Here is an 18241-nt window from a genome sequence, read left to right on the forward strand (position 1 = left end):
TGAGCCACCGCGCCCGACCCACCAGTTACCTTTTAAACTTTTAAAATTATTAGGTACTTTTTCCTTATCAAAATGTTGAAAGAATATGCCTCTTTTTTTTTTTATACTCTTCTACCTTTTGTAACCAGAGGGAATATGCTTTTAACATTTCTAAAATAGTGCCACTTTATTTAGGGTACAAAAACATTTTAATCTGTGGTAAGGTTTATTCTCTTGGATATGAATTAAATCTTTTTTAGGGTTAATCATTTTAGCCTTTGGTTGTACACAGGTTCTTCTTATTCCATCCTTTGGTTATGTGGACCATTGTAGTTATTTGAAAGCAGAGAATAAATTTCTGCTTTAATGTTTTTGCTCAACACGGGTTCCCTCGTAACAAAATTTGAGTGAGAGCTTGCATTATAGAGCGCCCTGCAACTTTGAACACAACTGACCCTTGCCTATTTTACACGGTGGCAGCCCTAAACTGCATTTCTGCCGAAATCGGACTTTCCTGTCAGCTGAGGACGCCTGGCGCTGTCGCAGGGTGGTGCCAGCTTGGGACTGTGGGGCCGGGAGCGAACTTCGTACAGCTTTATTCAGGCGTCTGCCAAGCTTCGAGGCCAGGCCAGGTGCTGGGATGTAAACATTAAGCCCCAAACGTAAGCTAAGGAAGCATCAGCCGGTGACTGGAGGGCCGCGAGTGAGCCTCCAGTGTGTGAGCCGGCGTGGGGCGCTCGGAAGAGCCCAGGGCACCTCGACCCGAGAACCGCGCCACCAGCGTCCACGCGCACCAGGCTTGGGGGCGCTCAGGGGTCCGGCCGGCTACCTCTCTGCGCCTCCACCGACAGTGCGTGCAGGAAGCAAGCTCCCACGGCCACCTTCGCGCGAGGCCTGCCCGGTCCTAAAATGGCGGTGGCGGCATCAGGGAGGGCGGTGTCACGTGGGGCAGTGGCCAATGGGCTTCCGGGCTGCGCCGCCACCGGGCCCGGGAGGCGGAAGTGCCTCGGGCCGCCGCCTCCGTCCCGGTTGCGGCCCCTGCCGGTTACATAACTCGTTGCGAGCTCGGCGCGGCCCCACTTCCCGGCTCCCTGCGCCCCCAGGATGCGCTGAGCCCCAGGACGCCCTCAGCCGCCGTCGGCTCCATTTCGAGGTGAGGCGAGGGACTGGGGGAGGGTGGCGCGGCCGCGGGTGCCGGGACCGCCGGGGCTCGGGCCTGCGGTGGGGCGCCAAGCCGGCCGGGGCGAGGGTCACTGAAGGCAGGGAGCAGCGGGGGGCGGGCATGGTGGGAAGGGCGGGCTACCGGGGAACGAGCACGCCCGGGAGGCAAGCCCGGTGCGTGGCCCCGCGCCCCTCGGGCGTCCGGCCCTTTCCGCATCGGCGACGGCATCAAGAGTTGGCACCAGCGGGCTGGTGGGAGGAGGGGGAGTCGACTCTTTTGCCTGGGGGACGTTCCTGTGCCAGACCCCAAGACAAGTTGTTGGGAGAATTTGAAACTAAAGAGCAGTGTGCCCGTGGGTACCCGCTGGGGTCTCGCTCGAGGTGAAGGGTCCAAGCGATTTGCCACCTTGTCCCTGCTCCCACCTTGCCTGCCCCATATCTCTGTTATGGTACTTGTTGCACCGATTATAGTTATTTGCGACTTGTTTGCCCTTGTGTGAACTCCTGAGAGCCAGGGGGTACTGTCTTGGTCTCCCTCGCGTCTTGTCAGCTGTACCTTTTTGAATTAAGACAAATTCGTTCCTTACGTTTCTGGTCATTTACAGACTAGCCATACAGACCCTACACCACCAACTCCGACTACCTTTTCCTGCTTGGACACTTTCCAAGGAGTAGAGGGAATCTGTAGCTTTTGTGGGAAAATTTGGAGAAGGCAGTGGGCTTTCTTTGGACCCCCACCAGCAATTATCTGTGCCCAGTCGGTGATGGAACCCGGGACCTGGAGATTAGACAGGGAGGTACTCTGCAATGAACGCGGACCTTGGCTGCCTCCTCCATCGGTTTTCACTCTGCAAAGTCCTTGCACCATACATTTTTGTGTCACTTGTTTGTCGTGAAAGACGAGGATTACAGCCCAACAGAGTAGTTCACCGTGGTGTGTGGAGTGGTAGTTAATTGCAGTGCCAGAACTGGGGAGAACGTGACTATTTGCAGATATTTTCCTTTTACCAGAGCACTGAATCCCCAGTTAATGCTTAACTGGGCAGTGCAAGTCATGTGACTCCAAAGGTCATCTATAGAAATACTACAATCCGTGTGACACTGTGATTCAGAGGTCAATGTTAGAAGTCTTTTCGTTGTAGTTCTGGCTGGCCAGGCAGAAAGAGGGGGAGTCTTCAACATCATTGAATTTAAAAAGGATTGGGAGCAAAAAGAGACAAACACACACACATGTATCAAAGAATTGCTTTACACCTCATTAGAGAAGATGGGGTTAAAGACCAGAGGAAAACTCAAGGGTGGCTGCAGTGTAAGTCCCAGTCATCTTTCCTAACTGACAGATCCATCGCAGCAGTGAACATAGGTCTTCATCTGCCCTCTTACAGGATTTTGTACCCATCAGAATTAATGTGCAAATCGGCCCTTGGAGAACAGGGCATGTACGAAGTCCTCCACTGGGCTATGGTTTGCTGGTGTTTCATCTCATTGAGCTTGCACACACACTAGGTTTCTGTGAAGATGGTTTGAACCTGTAAGTAACAAAGTCAAGGCATGATCTGATGTCAACATGCTGGACTAAAACATAACAGAGTTTTTTAAATGGTCTGTGTATGACCTATCTTTAGCCTCTTCCAGTTGTAACTTGAAGTGACTTTGTCACCCTGTTTGTCTTAACCACACCCACTTGTAGACGGTGTGGAGAGTATCATTAGATGTGACTTGTCCGAGTTGCTTAGCAACAGCATGCATCCGACCGGAATGGAAGAAAATTCCTGGGTGTTAGAAGATTTGAGAGATAAACGATACTTACACCTGAAACCAGACCAGAAAGGGTGGCGCAGTATCATTGCTGACTGGGTGCCCGTGACCCAGAGAGCATCCGTGCCTCCTCTTAGTAGAGTTTGGCTTCTGGCAGCCTTGGGAGTGTTTAGACCAGGTGGATACAGAACTGTTACATTGCAGCCACAGGGAACAGACAGATGTAGAAAGGAGTCTTAGAACTCCGAGATCTGGGCAATGCATGTCTTCACTGAAATAGCCCAGAGGTCCCACTTACTTAGTGACAACTCTCCCACCTGAATAGAAAGCTGGCTGCTTTTCAGGCACTCTTTTCTTAAGTGATGTCTCCTGTATGTCTGCACCTTATCGCCATTATCTCCCTCATCATCTCTTTCTGCAAAGAATCCACAAAGCCTTAGTGGCTTTTACGCCTCAGTTCCTCATTTGCAGAAAGTGAGGCTGAAGTGTGGGCCCTGGGTGGCCCCTGCATCAAAGCTGGTTCCGCTCATGTCCACATGAAGTGCTTTCAAGTAAAATGCTCATCTGCAAAATGATGCTGGAAGATCTGGGTCTCTTTCTGGCTGACTTCAAATGCTGAATTTGATTCAGCAAATGGTTGTAAGTGCCTTTGATAACTCCAGGGTCAGGCCTCCTTCCCTACATATCATTCTTTTAGCATGACCTCTAACAGGAGCTGGCTGGCAGGACAGTTCAATGATTATCTAAAACCCAGATAACTTCACTGCTGATTAAAGAGAAACCTACACCTGTGGAAACCACATGAGGCTGTAAGAGTGTTAATATTCTGCTGTGAACACTGAGGCATTTGCTCAGTGCTTGTGGCAGTGATGGGACCGGGGGCTGAACAGGGAGCTAGGGCTTTCTGCAGGAAGTGGTTTGAGGTCCTTGTCAACACTTGAACAGTGCTTAATGGAGCCCGAGTGCCCCACTGCAGAGGCCAGCAGAGACGCAGCAGTCACCCCAAGGTGTCACAGCTCCGAGCCAAGATGGTGGGGGAGGGGGTAGCAGCAGGTGAGAATCAGTCCCTGGTCCCAGCAGCTTGGACTTCAGTCTCTAGCTCAGGCAGAGCCCAGGGGTTGGGAGGTGCCAAACACTCCAAAAAACCATGGTGAGAACCGGCTATGAGTGTGACAGCTTCAAGATTTTTAAATGTCTCCTAAAATTATAAGTTAGAATTATTATCCATTTTGCCTTAACATACACTCTCAGCACCAAATTTTAAACCCCATACACTTGGAATAGCATGGAATTTATGCACTGATGCTAGAAATAAATGTTCTAAACACAGATTTAAAGTTGCTACGAAATAAAGAGGAGGTGGTAGTGGAGAGGGACACAGAACAAATGTTTGAGAAAGGCTTTGCTCCTTTGCTTCCACAGGAAGACAAAAGAAAGGTATTTTGTCATCTGTAATAGACCACATGAAAAAAAATTCTTTGAGTTCTACTTTTTGCGGTATAGTTATTGTTATAAAAAATCAAATGGTGTTTCTCCTTTTTTGTTTACTGTATTCCTGAGATAGGATCAATTGGGGCAGCAAAGTACTGAAATTTGAGCCCATCTTGGAAAAAACTATCAGAAGAAAGCAATTTCATTTTATAAAATAGTAGGTGGGTAGTTTTCCCTTAGGTGCCAGAAAGGATTATTTTCTGAAAAATGTTACTGCACCAGTAGTTCCATCATTCCCTTGACATTCTTGGGAGTGCTACTGGATCATTTTTACAAACTTGTTTCTTTTTGGAAGAGGACTCGTTCGCCATGGAATTCCGCTAACAGAGCAGATTTCTGACTCTGCTCAATGCTGTGAGCCCAGTGCCTGGAGCAGGGCCTGAATTTCCAATACAGTTTTGATAAATTAATGACTAAAATCATTCTCAGAATGGAATGTAGGAGCTAATAGAACATTTGACCTAAAGGGAAGCCTGAATCTGGACCTGGGACCAGGACACCACCTGTTGTGGTTTTAGTTGAGGTCTGATTAACATGCAGCCAAATGCAGGAATTAAGTGAGCAGATGTGGCAGCCCTGGAGTTGCACGCAAACGCGATCTTCCTGCACCACTCGCCTGCGTGTGAAGAGATGCGTCTCCAGTTGTCCATGACCACTCCGTGGGCCCCCCACGTGCGCAGTGGGTTTCTCGAGGGAGGCTGTATGGAAATAGAGTGGTGGGTGTTTGATTCTTGTCACCCTGTAAATGGTTCACTTTCCTGCTTCGCTGACACCGTGGCAGACGCCCAGGCTGCTGTGAACAAACCGGCTGCAGTAGCGACCGCTGCTGCCCACGCCTGCACCTTCAGCCCTTGAGCCCGTTTCGCCCATGGGCAAGACAGTGGCCTGTATCTTGTCATTAGTGTGTCTTTCCTTTTCTCCCCCTTCCACTCTAAAGGCAGGAGCATGGAGTTGATTAGTGTTGGCTTTTTCAAGCCAGTAAAATATTGCGTCTGCAGAATTTCCCATTATCAAGAGGCCCCCATGGTCTTTCATTCTTGTGGCGTGGACAGGCGTGCTTTAACCTTCCCGGGTGCTTTGCTTGAGAAGCCGGTGGGTGTGCTCAGGGGCAGGACGGGTGGTGCTCTGTCACAGGAGGAAGGGCGCCAGGGTCTGAGAAAGGGATTGGCTGAGATGTGAGCTGCACAGTTTGGGTGGCTGCCACCTTGGGAGAGGAGCAGCTGTGGGTGCTGGAGCAGAGGGGCTGAGTCAGGGATGAGTGTCGAAGAGCACAGGAGTAAAGCAGGAAGGTGGCAGCAAGTGCTACGTTGCCGGGAAAGGAGGTGACAGGGAGGCCTGCCCGAGAGAGGGTGGTCTCGGGTGTCGACAGCCTGTCGGGGGAGCTTGTGCTGTGCGGAAGAGAAGACTGAAGATGTCAGAGGAGGGGGTACTGGGCCGGGGAGGAAGGGGCTTGGGGACTGGGGCGGCCTTTCGGAAACAGCTGTCTCATGTCATCTCCTTCATGTCCCAGATGAGAAGCACGTGGTGGGAGAGCTGGCCCAGTGACCGAGACCCCTGCAGGGTTGGGAGCAGGTTGGGGACACAGCCTGCAGAACACAGGGGGAGGGCTGGCAGGGAGGGAGGGCAGGGTGGTGTGAGGTCTGCTCCCTGAGGTCGAGGGTGGACACCAGAGCACCTCTCAAGCCATCAGGAGAACGGGCTGGTTTTTCGTAGTTAAGTGTGGCTCGTGTGGGGACTAGAAGCAGCGCCTTTGAGGAAGGGGGAGGCCCTGTGGGCTTGGGGTGTCCACGCAGAGTCTGTAACAGAAGGATCTCTAGGAATGGGGTCACTTCCAGCCCCCTGGGCATCGTGGGGTTGCTGGGAAAGCCCCCTGGAGATGAATACAGTCCATTCCGTGTCCCCCAGATTCCGAATTCCCCAGCACTTGGCAATGGCAGGGAACAGCAAATGCACCTGTGGCTGTTGGGGCTGTCTCGGCGGCCATCCCTCCAGTTTCATCCCATGTCCCCTGTGGGCTGGGCACGTGGACGCACGGGGCAGTGTTGCTGGGAGGGAGTGCCCGGCCAGACTCTGCCAGTCCAGACAGCAGCCCCTTCCAGCCACCATGAACCCTCAGGGAAAGTGGCCCTCAGTGCGGTGGCCAGAGGTCATCGCAGCGCAAAAGGAAGGTGAGGTTGGGGGAAGGAGGGGAGGGGAGGGGCGTGTGGTGAGGTAAGAGCGGGCCCTTCGTTTGGGCAGCGGCGGACCTGGCGCCTTCCCTCCGACAATGGCTTCTCACCCATGTGCTAAAGGCAGAGGACTGGGGACACAGGCCCAGGGCATGCAGGGAAGAATTCTCACCACAGGTGCTAACCTGTGAAGCTTCGTGTTCTAACTTAAAAATTCAAGTGAACTTTGCACTCTCCTGTGCAATGTGTGGCCCTGTTTGTTGTAATAGAGTTGTGTTCTGTGCCTTTTTAGGAAAATATACCAAAAGGCGGCCTGGGGACTTTTGCATCCCCAGCCCTCCAGCATGGCCAGAGTACCATCCATTTGGAGGGCTCGGGTCAGAGAGCACCTGCCCCTCGGGGCCTCTGCTGGCTTCGCCCATGGATCCCTGTCTGAAGATTCTCGTCCCTGTGTCCTACAGGTGGCTCGTGATGGCTAGTTAGTGGAAGGTTCCGGATGGGCAAGCGAGGGGTCCCAGCCAGCACCAGGGCTTTGTTCACACAAGTGGCACAGGAAGCTGTCCAGTGGAGAGCCAGGGCTCAGCCACTCTGAGCCCTTAGTCACTCCATCCTTCCATGCCTCAGTTTCTCACCTGCGACAGCAGGACGTCTCCGACGTGGCGGCGCATTGTGGCCTGACGGGGAGCCTCCGTCAGATGGTGGAAGGCAGTGGCCTCACTGGCTCCTCTGTGCACTGGGGCTGCCTTTGGGCCTGGAAAGTTCTTTGACCAAGTCCCATGTCAGGGATGGGTTCAGAGGCGGACACGGTTGGAACATTCTTTGCCATCTGAGGGAGCTTTGGCTCTGCCATTTCTTGAGGCCCAGACACACATCAGGGGTGACTCATATAGGTGGTTTTGCATTGGAGCGCTGTCACCACTTCCAAGGGGCTGGAAACTGGGTGTCTCTGTGCCACGGTGCCTGGTGCTGCCAACGGAAAGGCCCTCCCTCTCCCTGGCAGACAGCATGGGCACCCCATCCAAGCCCACTGCCAGGCCCAGCTTGGAGGCACCTCCAGAGCAGACCATGTGTGCGTCAGCCTGTCATATAGAGGTGCTTGGGGTTGGCTTGCTGTTCTCAGGGGCGCAGAGCCCCTGTCCAAGCAGCTGGGTGACAGCAGCAATCCTGGAGGATGTTCAGGCCTCCAGACCTCAGAGATGAAACTGCTCAGGGGGTCGGGGCTTGGAGGCCCCACTTTCTTGAGAGCTTTCCTCCCACAGCTGGGCCCAGGGTGGCCCTCTGGGGCCAGCCCGTTCCCTCTCCCCCAGGCCTGCTGTGACCCTAGGCACGGATGTGGGGCAGGGGCAGGATGAGGAGAGCATCGACCTCAGGTGGGGCTCAGGCTACCCGCTCTGCCTTGGAGTCACCTGTGCCACTGGATTAGCACAAACCCCAGCTCCAAAGGGAAGCGGGTGGGCCACAGCGCGATGGCACATGTGAGTCCAGATGCTCCCTCCCCCGCGCCAACTGCCTCTTCTCTGCCGTCTGTTAGTTGGGCAGGGACAGATCAGGCCCTGCCATGTGCTGCGTTTTTCCCTTAGTTAAATGAGACGTGTGTTTCTATTTTTAAATCGAGGCGGCTAAAGAACTGGCCTTCTGAAACACGGAAGTACTTTTAGTAGAGATGCGAGAATCCACAGTTGTGTGTCTCGGAGCCTGGGGTTTTTCTTGAAAGTCGACTGGGAGCAAACGCTGTCCCTTTGGTCAAGAGCCTCGTCCCAAGGATACCAGGGGGATATATGTAATCTGAGAACATAAGAGATGCACATTTATTATAGACCTCTCTGTTTGCTATCAAGCCACAATATAGAGATTTTTAGAATCAGCTTCACTGAAGCTTAATATACATACACACCCTAGAATGCACCCACTGTAAGCATACAGTTCAGTGAGTTTTGATGCACACATGCGTGTGTGTGTGTGTGTGTGTGTGTGTGTGTGTGTGTGTAACCACCTCTACCACATTCAGGATATGAGGCATTTTTGTCCCGTCAGGAAGTAACTCCCCCACCCCCAGCCTCCAGTCAGTCCCCTGCGCCAGGCAGCCACAGAGGTAAGGCCATGCTCCCTCTGCTTCCTTTGCCCCAGCAGCTCCCACCTCTCAGGAGGGTCCACCTGCGGCCCCTCAGGCCCTGGCCCTGCGGCTGGTCTGGCCGGTCGCCTGCGCTCGTCCTGCCCACTGCTGTGAGGGCTGAGCAGTGGCGTCTTGTTCAGAGCGAGCCAGCCCCGTGGGAGCTCAGAAACCAGTGCAGAGCTGATGGGACGTCTCAGTGCTGCCCAGGGCTGTGGGTTCTTACAGCAGGGAGAAGGCCGCCATGTGTGGTGGCCCATCTCAGAAAAGGCTGAAGTGAGGAACTGGCCTCTGCCACGGCCTGGGGTGGTGTGGGACGATCGACTGTCCAGAGCGAGGTTTGGGTGAGGGTTTGCGGGTTTGATCGAGGGGAAAGGAAGGGAGCCGGCCCTTAGCCGCCTCCTGCAAACACAGTGCCCTGTCCTCTCTCTGCACCCCCAGCGTCCTGCTGCTCTTTGAGACCCCAGTGGGGTTTGTGGGCTGGCTAGCTTGGTCCCAAGTGGTGTCTACCCCCACCACCTGACAAACGCTCTCACCAGAGACGCGCTCCCAGTGATGAGATGCCCAGTGGCCCGAGTGGTGGCCTCAGTACAGGGAACCGCTTTCCAGAGCTCTGGTGGGGGACCACCAGGCCTTCGATTCAGTCACCTGGAGAACCCACGCCCATGTCCAAAGCCCCAGTCTCTGGGGTTAGACGTTTGCCCGGCTGTTTTGATGAGTCCCCTTTTCCAGCATCCATGCGGTGTCCCCATCATGCAGATTCAAGTAGTAACAGCATTTGCCACTTCTGCTCCAACTAAATTAAATTCGGGAACATTCTGTCATTTTGCCCCTGCATATCCAGTGTGCATCTCTTAGCATAAAGCGTGGACATTTTTGTACATAACCACAGTGCCATTCTCATACCTAACAAGATTAACACCTTCATTTGTCACTTTAGTTTTGTTTCTTTGTGTGTTTTGCCAGATGACTATTTTTAAAAAAGTGTCTGAGGTAAACGGCGCCTGGATTCAGAACCCTGGGAGGCGAGGGGTGAAGTCTAGAAAGCAGCTTTCTGAAGATGAGCTTGAACTAGTTGGCACCCCTGGCCTCGAGCCAGGAGCTGAGAAGATGCAAGTTCAGACTCAGAGCACAGCCGCCCAGATGTCAGCGTTGGCCCTACTGTGGGTCAAGGTGACGTCCCTAGAAGTGGCTGGACGGGGCTGGTGTTGGCTGTGGGTGCCAGCGGCCCATGTTAATGCGTACTTCCTCTTTGCCAAGCACTTGGCACCTCGACGTGAGCCTGTCCAACTCAGAACCACCTTGGGAGGGGTTGGCTGCCCCCATTTACAGAGGAGGCTGGAGGGCTGTGTGAGCTGAGGCCAGGCTCAGTGTCCAGATCCTTCCCCATTTTCGGGGGGCGGCGGGGGTCACCCGTGTGGTGGGGGTTGTGCAGAAACCTCGAGGAAGCAGCACCTTGGACAGCTTGGGGCACTTCCCACGCATGGCAGCTGGAGGTCACAGAGGCTTGGCTTGTCACTCGGACAAAGCCGTGACTGCCAGATCTCGAGATGGAAAGATAAGGCCTTTCCTTGGCCATCAGTGAGTCCTGGGGAGCAGAAGGGCTCTCCGTGCCTTGCCCCTGCTCCCCGGCAACGTCCACCTGGTGGGTAACAGCCGTTTACCATTCTCGCTTGACTTGGTTCTTTCCACCAGTGGTTCCAAAGTGGTGACTCTCATTCTGTCATTATTTCTGCCTTTAATTAGCTGTCATTCTTCTGTAAAAAAAGAACTTTTTCTCAGCCTTTGGGGATGAACACAATTGCTCCTAAAAAAAGGCAAGGTAGATATGTGATTGTTTCTTTTTGATTACCGGTTTCCAACTTTAAATAGGCTCTATTTTCCCCTTCGTCAGAGCCAACACTTGGCCAGCCAGCCTGTCTGTCTTCCTTCCTTCCTGTCTTTCTTCCCTCCCCTCCTCTCTCCCTCGCAGCCCGGACTGAATACACTCTCCTTATTTAAGAGTCCTTGGCAACTCATGGCCCCTGATTTGAAGTTTGGTGTCTCTCAAAGTCTCACCCATGAGTCTTCACCTGCTGCGCAGGGGAGAAGAAACCGGGTGTGACCCACCCCACACAGGCACACCCTCTGGTGATAAAGCCGGCACCACTTCCCCTGGACATGCAGCCATTCACTGGTGCCGGCCACCAGGCTACTCCACGGGGAACGAGGTGTGGGGGCTGCAGCGCCCACCACACCCACCGTCTTTGGCTGCCACCAGGCCCAGGGTTGGGAGAGTCGGGCTGGCTGGGACCTTGTGCTTTCTGAAGCGGAGGAATTGCTGTTCTGCGCCGTGAGACCAGCCATGGGGGAGCCGGGGCAGCCCATTTGGGAGAGGGGAGAGCTGGTCGGGCTGCAGGGCTTCCCTCGGCTGGGCTGAGCAGTGAGGGGCCTGGGTACCCGTCCTGCCCCCACCCCCCTAAGCCTCAGTCTCCTCATCTGCAGAGTGGGGCAGAAGCCTCCACAGTGACAGGAGGCACCGCACCTAGAGGACATGCTCTGCTCTCCTGTCTTGCCTGCCTCACAAGGTGAGTGTGAGGTGACACTGCCCTCTCCCTGCAGGTGTGAATGACAGAGGTGGTGCCGTCCAGTGCCCTCAGCGAGGTCAGCCTGCGCCTCCTCTGCCACGATGACATAGACACTGTGAAGCACCTGTGTGGCGACTGGTTTCCCATTGAGTAAGTGGAGCGGCGCCCGTGGCCCGGCCAGGGCAGGAGACAAGTGATCTGCAGGTGCTGGCGCTGGGAGATACCTTTGGGACCCCAGGGCCACGCTGCAAAGACAGGGACAGGCGTAGAAGGGCCTGGGTGGGGGATCCAGAGTCTCCCAGCACATTGTTGACCCCAGGCCCCTGCTCCTGTCTGCTCCTGGCTCTTTCTGCGTCACCGTGTCCCCATGTGGGAGCTCCCCGGAGGGCTCTGCTGAGAAACTTCAGTTTCAAAGATGTTCAGTGCCGTGCTATTTATAACTCAGAAAACTGCATTATAGGGAGACCCCGCCCTACAGAAACAGAAAAAGAAAAAGATCCTGCCAACCACCAGTATTTCCAGGAGTATTTCCTCAGACTTGCTGTTTAACTTTATGCTGTTGGCAGGAAGGCGGGGGCAGGCACCTCCCGAATATCTCTGTGCAAGTGTGAACCATCACGGCCTGCTGGGGACGGGTACCGGCAGGGGCTTTATAAGTTAAAAAACTTCTTCAGCCCAGCAGTCCTACTGTGGGAAGCTAGCCCAGCGACGCAGCAGTGCCAGTGAGTTCATGGATAAGGTTCTTCCCGGTGGAGCCCCCTGGGCCCAAGACCCCTGCGCCTCCTGAGATGCCCCCAGCTGGCCTCTCCTCGAAGCTTCGTGGGCATGAGGCCTTGAGTTCCCAAGACAGTGGAGTGAACTGTCATCGCGCTGAACCGTGAAGTGGCAGAACAAACCCCCACACCTGTCAAACCCCGAGTGCTGCTGCCTCCTGCGTGTCTCTCTGGGGCTGTGGCTGGATTTGCCTGTTGGGGACTGTGTCCTGGGCCCTGGCACCAGGTGTCTCTCCCCTGCTCCCCTCTGGGGGTCTTGGCCTTGTTCTTGGTGAGCAGCCCCGGCCACACATTGCCCTCGAGGGTGGGTCCCTCCCCGTCCAGCCTCTCAGCTATGAACCTGGCTCCTTCTCACCACTCCCTAGTCTTCAGCGTCAAAAAGGCTCACAGAATTCCCATGACAGCGCATCCCAGCGTCCGTGGCCTACCAAGGGCCCTGAACTCAGCTGGCTGAGAACAAACCACGTTTCGCTGACTCCGTGTGAGTTGCTCTCATGGAGTCAAGTTCATTGGAGTTTTTTCCCCTCTTCTCGTATTTTCTGTCTGGTAAAATTATTTTTCCCATCTGAAGTTCCTAGTCCTGTCTGGACATATCACTGCTTTAAGAAGAAGCCACAACGGGTAGAGAGGAAGCGATGGACAGGCTCCTTACCAGCCCCCAGCCAGGAGGCAGAAGCAACCTGGAGCCCCCCATGGTTCTCATGTGCAGAGCACAACATTAGTTGGACCTGACCTGTGTCGGGTTCACCTGAGTGTGTTCTCTCTCTCTCAGGTACCCAGACTCATGGTATCGTGACATCACCTCCAACAAGAAGTTCTTTTCCCTTGCCGCAACCTACAGAGGCGCCATCGTGGGAATGATAGTAGCTGAAATTAAAAACAGGACCAAGATACATAAAGAGGTATGTGTGCGGCCGTCGCCGGACAGGGCTGAGGTGGCTTGCGATGGCGTCACGCTGCCGGCGCCAGCCCTTTGTCTGAGGAGCGCATGACCTGGGGAGTCCAGAGCGGCAAGTGAGACTCATCCCCAGCTGGTCCCTTTCTGTGTGTCTGTGATATCGTAACACGCGTGCCTTTATTCACACGCTAAGGGACAAGGCTCAGTCATTCCGAAGCAGGGGTGAGCAGAGATAACACGTGGAGAATACGCACAGTTGTAATGTGATATGAAAATATCCGTGATTTGTCTTGGTGGCAGTGTCGTAGGAACTGCTGATACTGCTTTCGCTTGTGGAAGGGAATGCTAGGTTCCATTCAGAGGTTTGGGAACCTCCATAGGGAGGTGGGGGTGACTCTGCATTGTCTCTTGGTTCCCACTCATGTCCCTCCAGTGTAGTGGCCGAAGAATCGGTGCGTAGAACGCCGGGCTGTGCTCTGCAGTGAGCCTGTGTGCCTTGAGCGTTAAGCTGACTTTATCTCTAACTTTTCCTCTAGGATGGAGATATTCTAGCCTCCAACTTCTCCGTAGACACCCAAGTCGCGTACATTCTGAGTCTGGGAGTGGTGAAGGAATTCAGGAAGCACGGCATAGGTAAGGGGCGGCGGAGCTCGTGGTCTGGCACACGCCCCCACCCAGCCCGGCCACTGCCCTCCTCCTGACAGCTCTGGCTCATGAATGTCCCTCAGTCTCTTCCTTTGTCCCCACCCCCATCTTGGGTCCGACCTTTGCCCTCTCTCCGCGGCCCCTGCATCTGCTCACCTGCAGCCATCCTCTTCCTGCGTGTCGCCAGGCCTCTCTGCCCCGATCAGAGCAGCAGCCGCTCCCAGGACGCGTTCTGAGGGAGTGGGCCCTCACCCCTCCTGCCACCGTGCGCGCAGCTCGTGTCTGTCGGCTGGTGTCATTGGTTCAGAGCAGAAAACGTAAACACAGAGGAAGAAGCAGGACTCGCCACCATTTAGTGCCCTTGTCATCAAATTCCTGTCCCACACAGCCAGTGAGTGGCAGAGTCTTAATTTTTAACCCAGGCCTGTCTATTCCATGTTCTCCTGGGCTCGTTTACACTTTTTGTTGTCTGGAAGGGAGCTCACTGAGGGTCCCACCGGCAGGAGGGCTGTGACCGACACGCCGCATCTGGCGGTGAGATTCTCGGGGTTTTTCCAGCGGCTGGTGGCAGGAGGCTGCTCTCTAACGCAGAGGGCAGGACCCTCAGGAGACTCCTGGAAAGGTCCCGTTGTCACCCACATCATCCTTCCCTTCTCCTGCCTGGCCTGCGTAACCTTCACCTCTTCTCCCCAAGGTTCCCTCTTACTTGAAAGTTTAAAGGATCACATATCAACCACCGCCCAGGACCACTGCAAAGCCATTTACCTGCATGTCCTCACCACCAACAATACAGCAATAAACTTCTACGAGAACAGAGACTTTAAACAGCATCACTACCTCCCCTATTACTATTCCATCCGAGGGGTCCTCAAAGATGGCTTCACCTACGTCCTCTACATCAACGGCGGCCACCCCCCCTGGACGATCTTATATCCTTTCCTTCTCGGGGTGGGGGACTGTGGATTCCCAGCTGTAAGGGTGGCAGAGCCAGTGAGCTAGTTGGAGCTGTGGTCATCTTCAAATGATACTCAGGTGGCCACGCATGTGGATGCTCTTTCCGCCATGCAGGCCGTGTCGTGGGTGAGTCTGGCTGCGCACGTGCGGAGAACAGATGCTCTTTGGCACCCAGTGCTCCCCCGGCCTCAGCCCGGCGCGAGGCCTCCTCTTGTCCCGGGATCCGCTGTCCATCCATGTGTTCATTCAGCGAATGCTGACGGAGAGCTCCTGTCCTAGCGCGGTAGAGCTCAGCAGTGTGCAGAACAAAGTCCCTGCCCTCGCGGAGCCTACCTGCCAGCAGAGGGGAAGGCAGACGAGTGAGGTGAAAGAGTTTTTAGTGGTTTTGAACACTCAGGTTCCAACCTTCCTTTTGGGTGCGTGACCGAAGGGGTGCCCTCATCTGTTCCCTCGTCCTTAACTTTGGCTCCTGACAGGTAGGAGGGAGGCCAGGAGACTTCATAATAGTCACAGAGAGTATGGCCCCAAAAAATGCTGTCACGTGCATGTTTTCAAATGAATGAATTTAGGATTTATTCGTTTCATAGGGAAGTAAACAGGAAAGAAAAAGGTGACCCCAAACCTAATAGGCCTCCTAGCTCACATACAGGCAGGCCCCCATGGGCGTCCAGGGGCCAGCACTGTTGACCCTTGTCGTAGGGACGGGGCTCTGTCCCTTCTGCTGCCCTGAAGGTTGAGAGTCTGGGAAAAGCCAAAAATACGTGCTCCTCTGCCAGGCCCCTCCCCCACTCTGTCCATCCATTAGCGCATGTCTGTGAGCCTGAGGCCTCCCCAGGAGGCCTTCTTGTTCCCAGGTCCCCCCTTGATGATTTTGTGCAGTGGTGGCCCCTCCGCCTAGTGAGCCTCATCAGTACTCTGCAGAGGCTTAGTGGGCTCTCGGCTCCCCTCAGTGGCCTGCCGTCTGCACGCAGTCCTGTGCCCCAGCGACAGTGTGCCCAGGAGAGCACAGGCAGGTGAGGACTGGCGAGTGTCTTCCTTAACGGAGCCGCACGGACTACATCCAGCACCTGGGCTCTGCACTGGCCAGCCTGAGCCCCTGCTCCATCCCGCACAGGGTCTACCGCCAGGCCCACAGCCTGCTCTGCAGCTTCCTGCCATGGTCGGGCATCTCCACCAAGGGTGGCATCGAGTACAGCCGGACCATGTGATGCCAGCTGGGCAGCCTCCACCCAGCCCTGTCCCTCAGCACCCTGCAGAACCCGCCTTCCCATCCATCTGACCCCTGCTGTCCTCCGCAGAGGAGCTGGCCACCTGCCGGGCCCATTGGTCTGCCCCAGCTGCAGGCCCGGTGCTACGCGGGCTCGGGAGCAGAGCATTGTGGGCTTGCCCAAGGCGTGCCCCATCTCCAACAGGTACGCAGCACAGATGCAGGGCGTGGGATCCTGGCACTTCCAACCACAAAAACAGGGCCCTAGACAGGCACCTGCCGAGCAGGTGGGTTGGAAAGCCAAGGGTTGGGTTAGTTTCTGATCAACTCAGAAAATTCATGAAGGAAAGCAGGTGGCCAGATGGCTTTTCACTTTTGGAACTGCTGTTTTTTGTTAAAATACCACAATCTCGTGGTTCAAAAATTGAAGGTACAAAAAGATCAAGCCCCCCCATCTCCATCCCGCAGTTGCTCAGGTTCCCATTACGAGAGGTGCCCAGTGCACCTGTGTCTTGGGTGTGCTTCCAGAATTCTACCTAGATGTGGGCTCTAACACCAGCACCACCGCCGTCTCCTCTCCACGCGGCTTTCTCAAACCGAAGCTCCGTGTCAGCTTCCTTCCCTTGGTGGTCAGCTTGTGTGTGAGGGCTCTGCTCAGACACGGCCACTTCTGGTCACCACAAGTGCCCCAGGGAGCAGGTCTCTTCCAGGCCTCAGAACATCAGAGCTGGACAGGGTCAGGGGGACTCCAGAGGCTGCCCTCTTGTGCATCAGCACGGCCCAGATGGTTTGGTGACTTGGCCAAGCTCACACAGTGGGCTCCATGGCCACCTGGGCTGCACCCTGAGTTTGGCACCATCAGTGCCTTTATTTGTGCTGGGACTAAGGGGAGCCCGTAGCCTGGAGGAGGACTCGTGCTTTGGGTCACCCAGGCCAGCTTTGGGCGTGGGCCGGGGGAGAGCATGTCTGCCCGCCTTCACCTGCCCCGCCCTCCTCTTTCCCACAGGCTCTCCGGCTCCTTCCTGCTTCTGGAAACCTCCACGTTCCACCTCCTCCTGGCACCCTGATCCTGCCTCCATGCGCAGGCACCATGCCCCGGGGGCCGGGGTGTGGCTGTGGTCACTAGAAAGGGGCCTCCCTCGCCAGCTGCCCCCACTCCACTGCCCGTTGCTTCAGCTCCTTCCTGCAGAGCCAGAGGGAACTTCTGCCACGAGGGAGGAACACAAGTATTGTGGACATACTTAACCCTAAGGACACAGGAGCCTCAGAACAAGGGGGCACAATAAAGGGAATGCCAGGCCCTCCTCCAGAGCCAGCCCAATGAAGCCTGGAGGGTGGGGGATGGCCCTGCCCCTCCATGAGGGGCTGGTAAGGGGTGGGCACAGTGGAGGAGGCTTTTCATGCAAGCACAGCGCTCTGGGGCTCAGCTCCCTGACACAGGCGGTCAGACAATGGGACAGTTTCCTCTCCTCAGCGCCTCGTGCTGTACAGTTCCCACCGCCTCCGGGAGATGGCCCTTCTCATTGGATCATGGAATGCTCCATTCAGCTGACCTGCTGCTGGGAGCTGGGCTGAGGGACAGGTGCCGCTGAGGCTCTGGGGTCCTCTCCCCACCTCACTCATCCTTCATGACCTGCCGCTGCAAGGCCTGGCCAGAGGCAGGCAGGAGGCCGCTGAGCCCGGCATCTGGCTTCTAGGCTGCTGCGGGTCTCGTGGGGTCCTGGGGGGCTCTCAGCATCTGAGAGCAGAGAGGCTGTGTCAGTGCCGTGACGTGTGCTCGCAGCGGACACGCATCACACGCTTCTAGCATTCCCTCCACTCCGCCTCCCCCAGAAGCTGCTTGCTGTCTGCCCTGCCCGCCAGAGCAGCTGGGGGTGGAGGGCAGCCCTGCCCAGTGTAGCTGCAGTGTCACAAGAGCCATGGTGGAGGTCCTAGCAGCGACCCACTGCGCCAGCCGAAGGAGGAGGAGGAAGAAGGGGGAACAGCCTGGGCAGATGGGGCCTCGGTGACCCGAGTCCTTGGCTCCCCCAGAGTTTGCCAGCCCAGAGGTCTCAGTGCTGGGGCCACCCCAGGGCCTCCTGGCCTCACAGCAGGGGGACAGTCCTCAAGATGAAGGCACACCCTGGGCAGGAAAGTGTCCCGTCCGTCGACAGTGCTGGCCAGCAGGAGGGCCATGTCGTGCTGACTGACGTGAACCGCTGCTGATGTCGGCTGCCTGCTGAGGCCAGTTGGTGCCCTCTCCACTCCGAATCAACGGTGATCATATGATTTTTATTTCTGCTCCACAGGGTAAGGGAAGAGTCTTCTGGAAGGTTCTGCCTTAGACATTCATAACCGAGCTCAGAGGCCTTGCCCTGCCCTTCCCTTCCTCCTGTCCCCGAATCACTGCAGTGTCCAGCCCAGTGTTGAACGATTGTAGTGTTTTGTCTCATTACAAATAAATAGACCTTAATTGGTCACATCCTGTTCCAGCGCCAGCTGGCTGCACTTGGGGCCTTGCCCTGTGGACTCGTCCTCCAGCAGCAGTGCT

At 55.5% G+C, this 18241-nt stretch overlaps 1 protein-coding gene across 2 annotated transcripts in view; it reads left to right on the plus strand.

The window, feature by feature from the left end:
- The window catches only part of NAA60 (N(alpha)-acetyltransferase 60, NatF catalytic subunit), a 26421-nt gene extending 9640 nt beyond the window's left edge, over window positions 1-16781 (plus strand). Inside the window, exons 1-7 of one of the 2 annotated variants that reach the window (XM_012647700.1) lie at window positions 937-1132; window positions 11269-11384; window positions 12780-12909; window positions 13442-13538; window positions 14245-14479; window positions 15556-15916; window positions 16718-16781. In XM_012647700.1, the coding sequence (XP_012503154.1) occupies window positions 11275-11384; window positions 12780-12909; window positions 13442-13538; window positions 14245-14479; window positions 15556-15712 (729 nt within the window). In that variant the 5' untranslated portion in view covers window positions 937-1132; window positions 11269-11274 and the 3' untranslated portion in view covers window positions 15713-15916; window positions 16718-16781. Of the gene's footprint in view, window positions 1-936; window positions 1133-11268; window positions 11385-12779; window positions 12910-13441; window positions 13539-14244; window positions 14480-15555; window positions 15917-16717 lie in introns of those variants that run through there. The other variant, XM_012647701.1, reaches the window with a different exon arrangement.
- Window positions 16782-18241: the final 1460 nt, after the last annotated feature.

The sequence above is a fragment of the Propithecus coquereli genome, unplaced genomic scaffold (genome assembly GCF_000956105.1).
Source record: "Propithecus coquereli isolate 6110/MARCELLA unplaced genomic scaffold, Pcoq_1.0 Scaffold27, whole genome shotgun sequence".
Taxonomy (NCBI): Eukaryota; Metazoa; Chordata; class Mammalia; order Primates; family Indriidae; genus Propithecus; species Propithecus coquereli.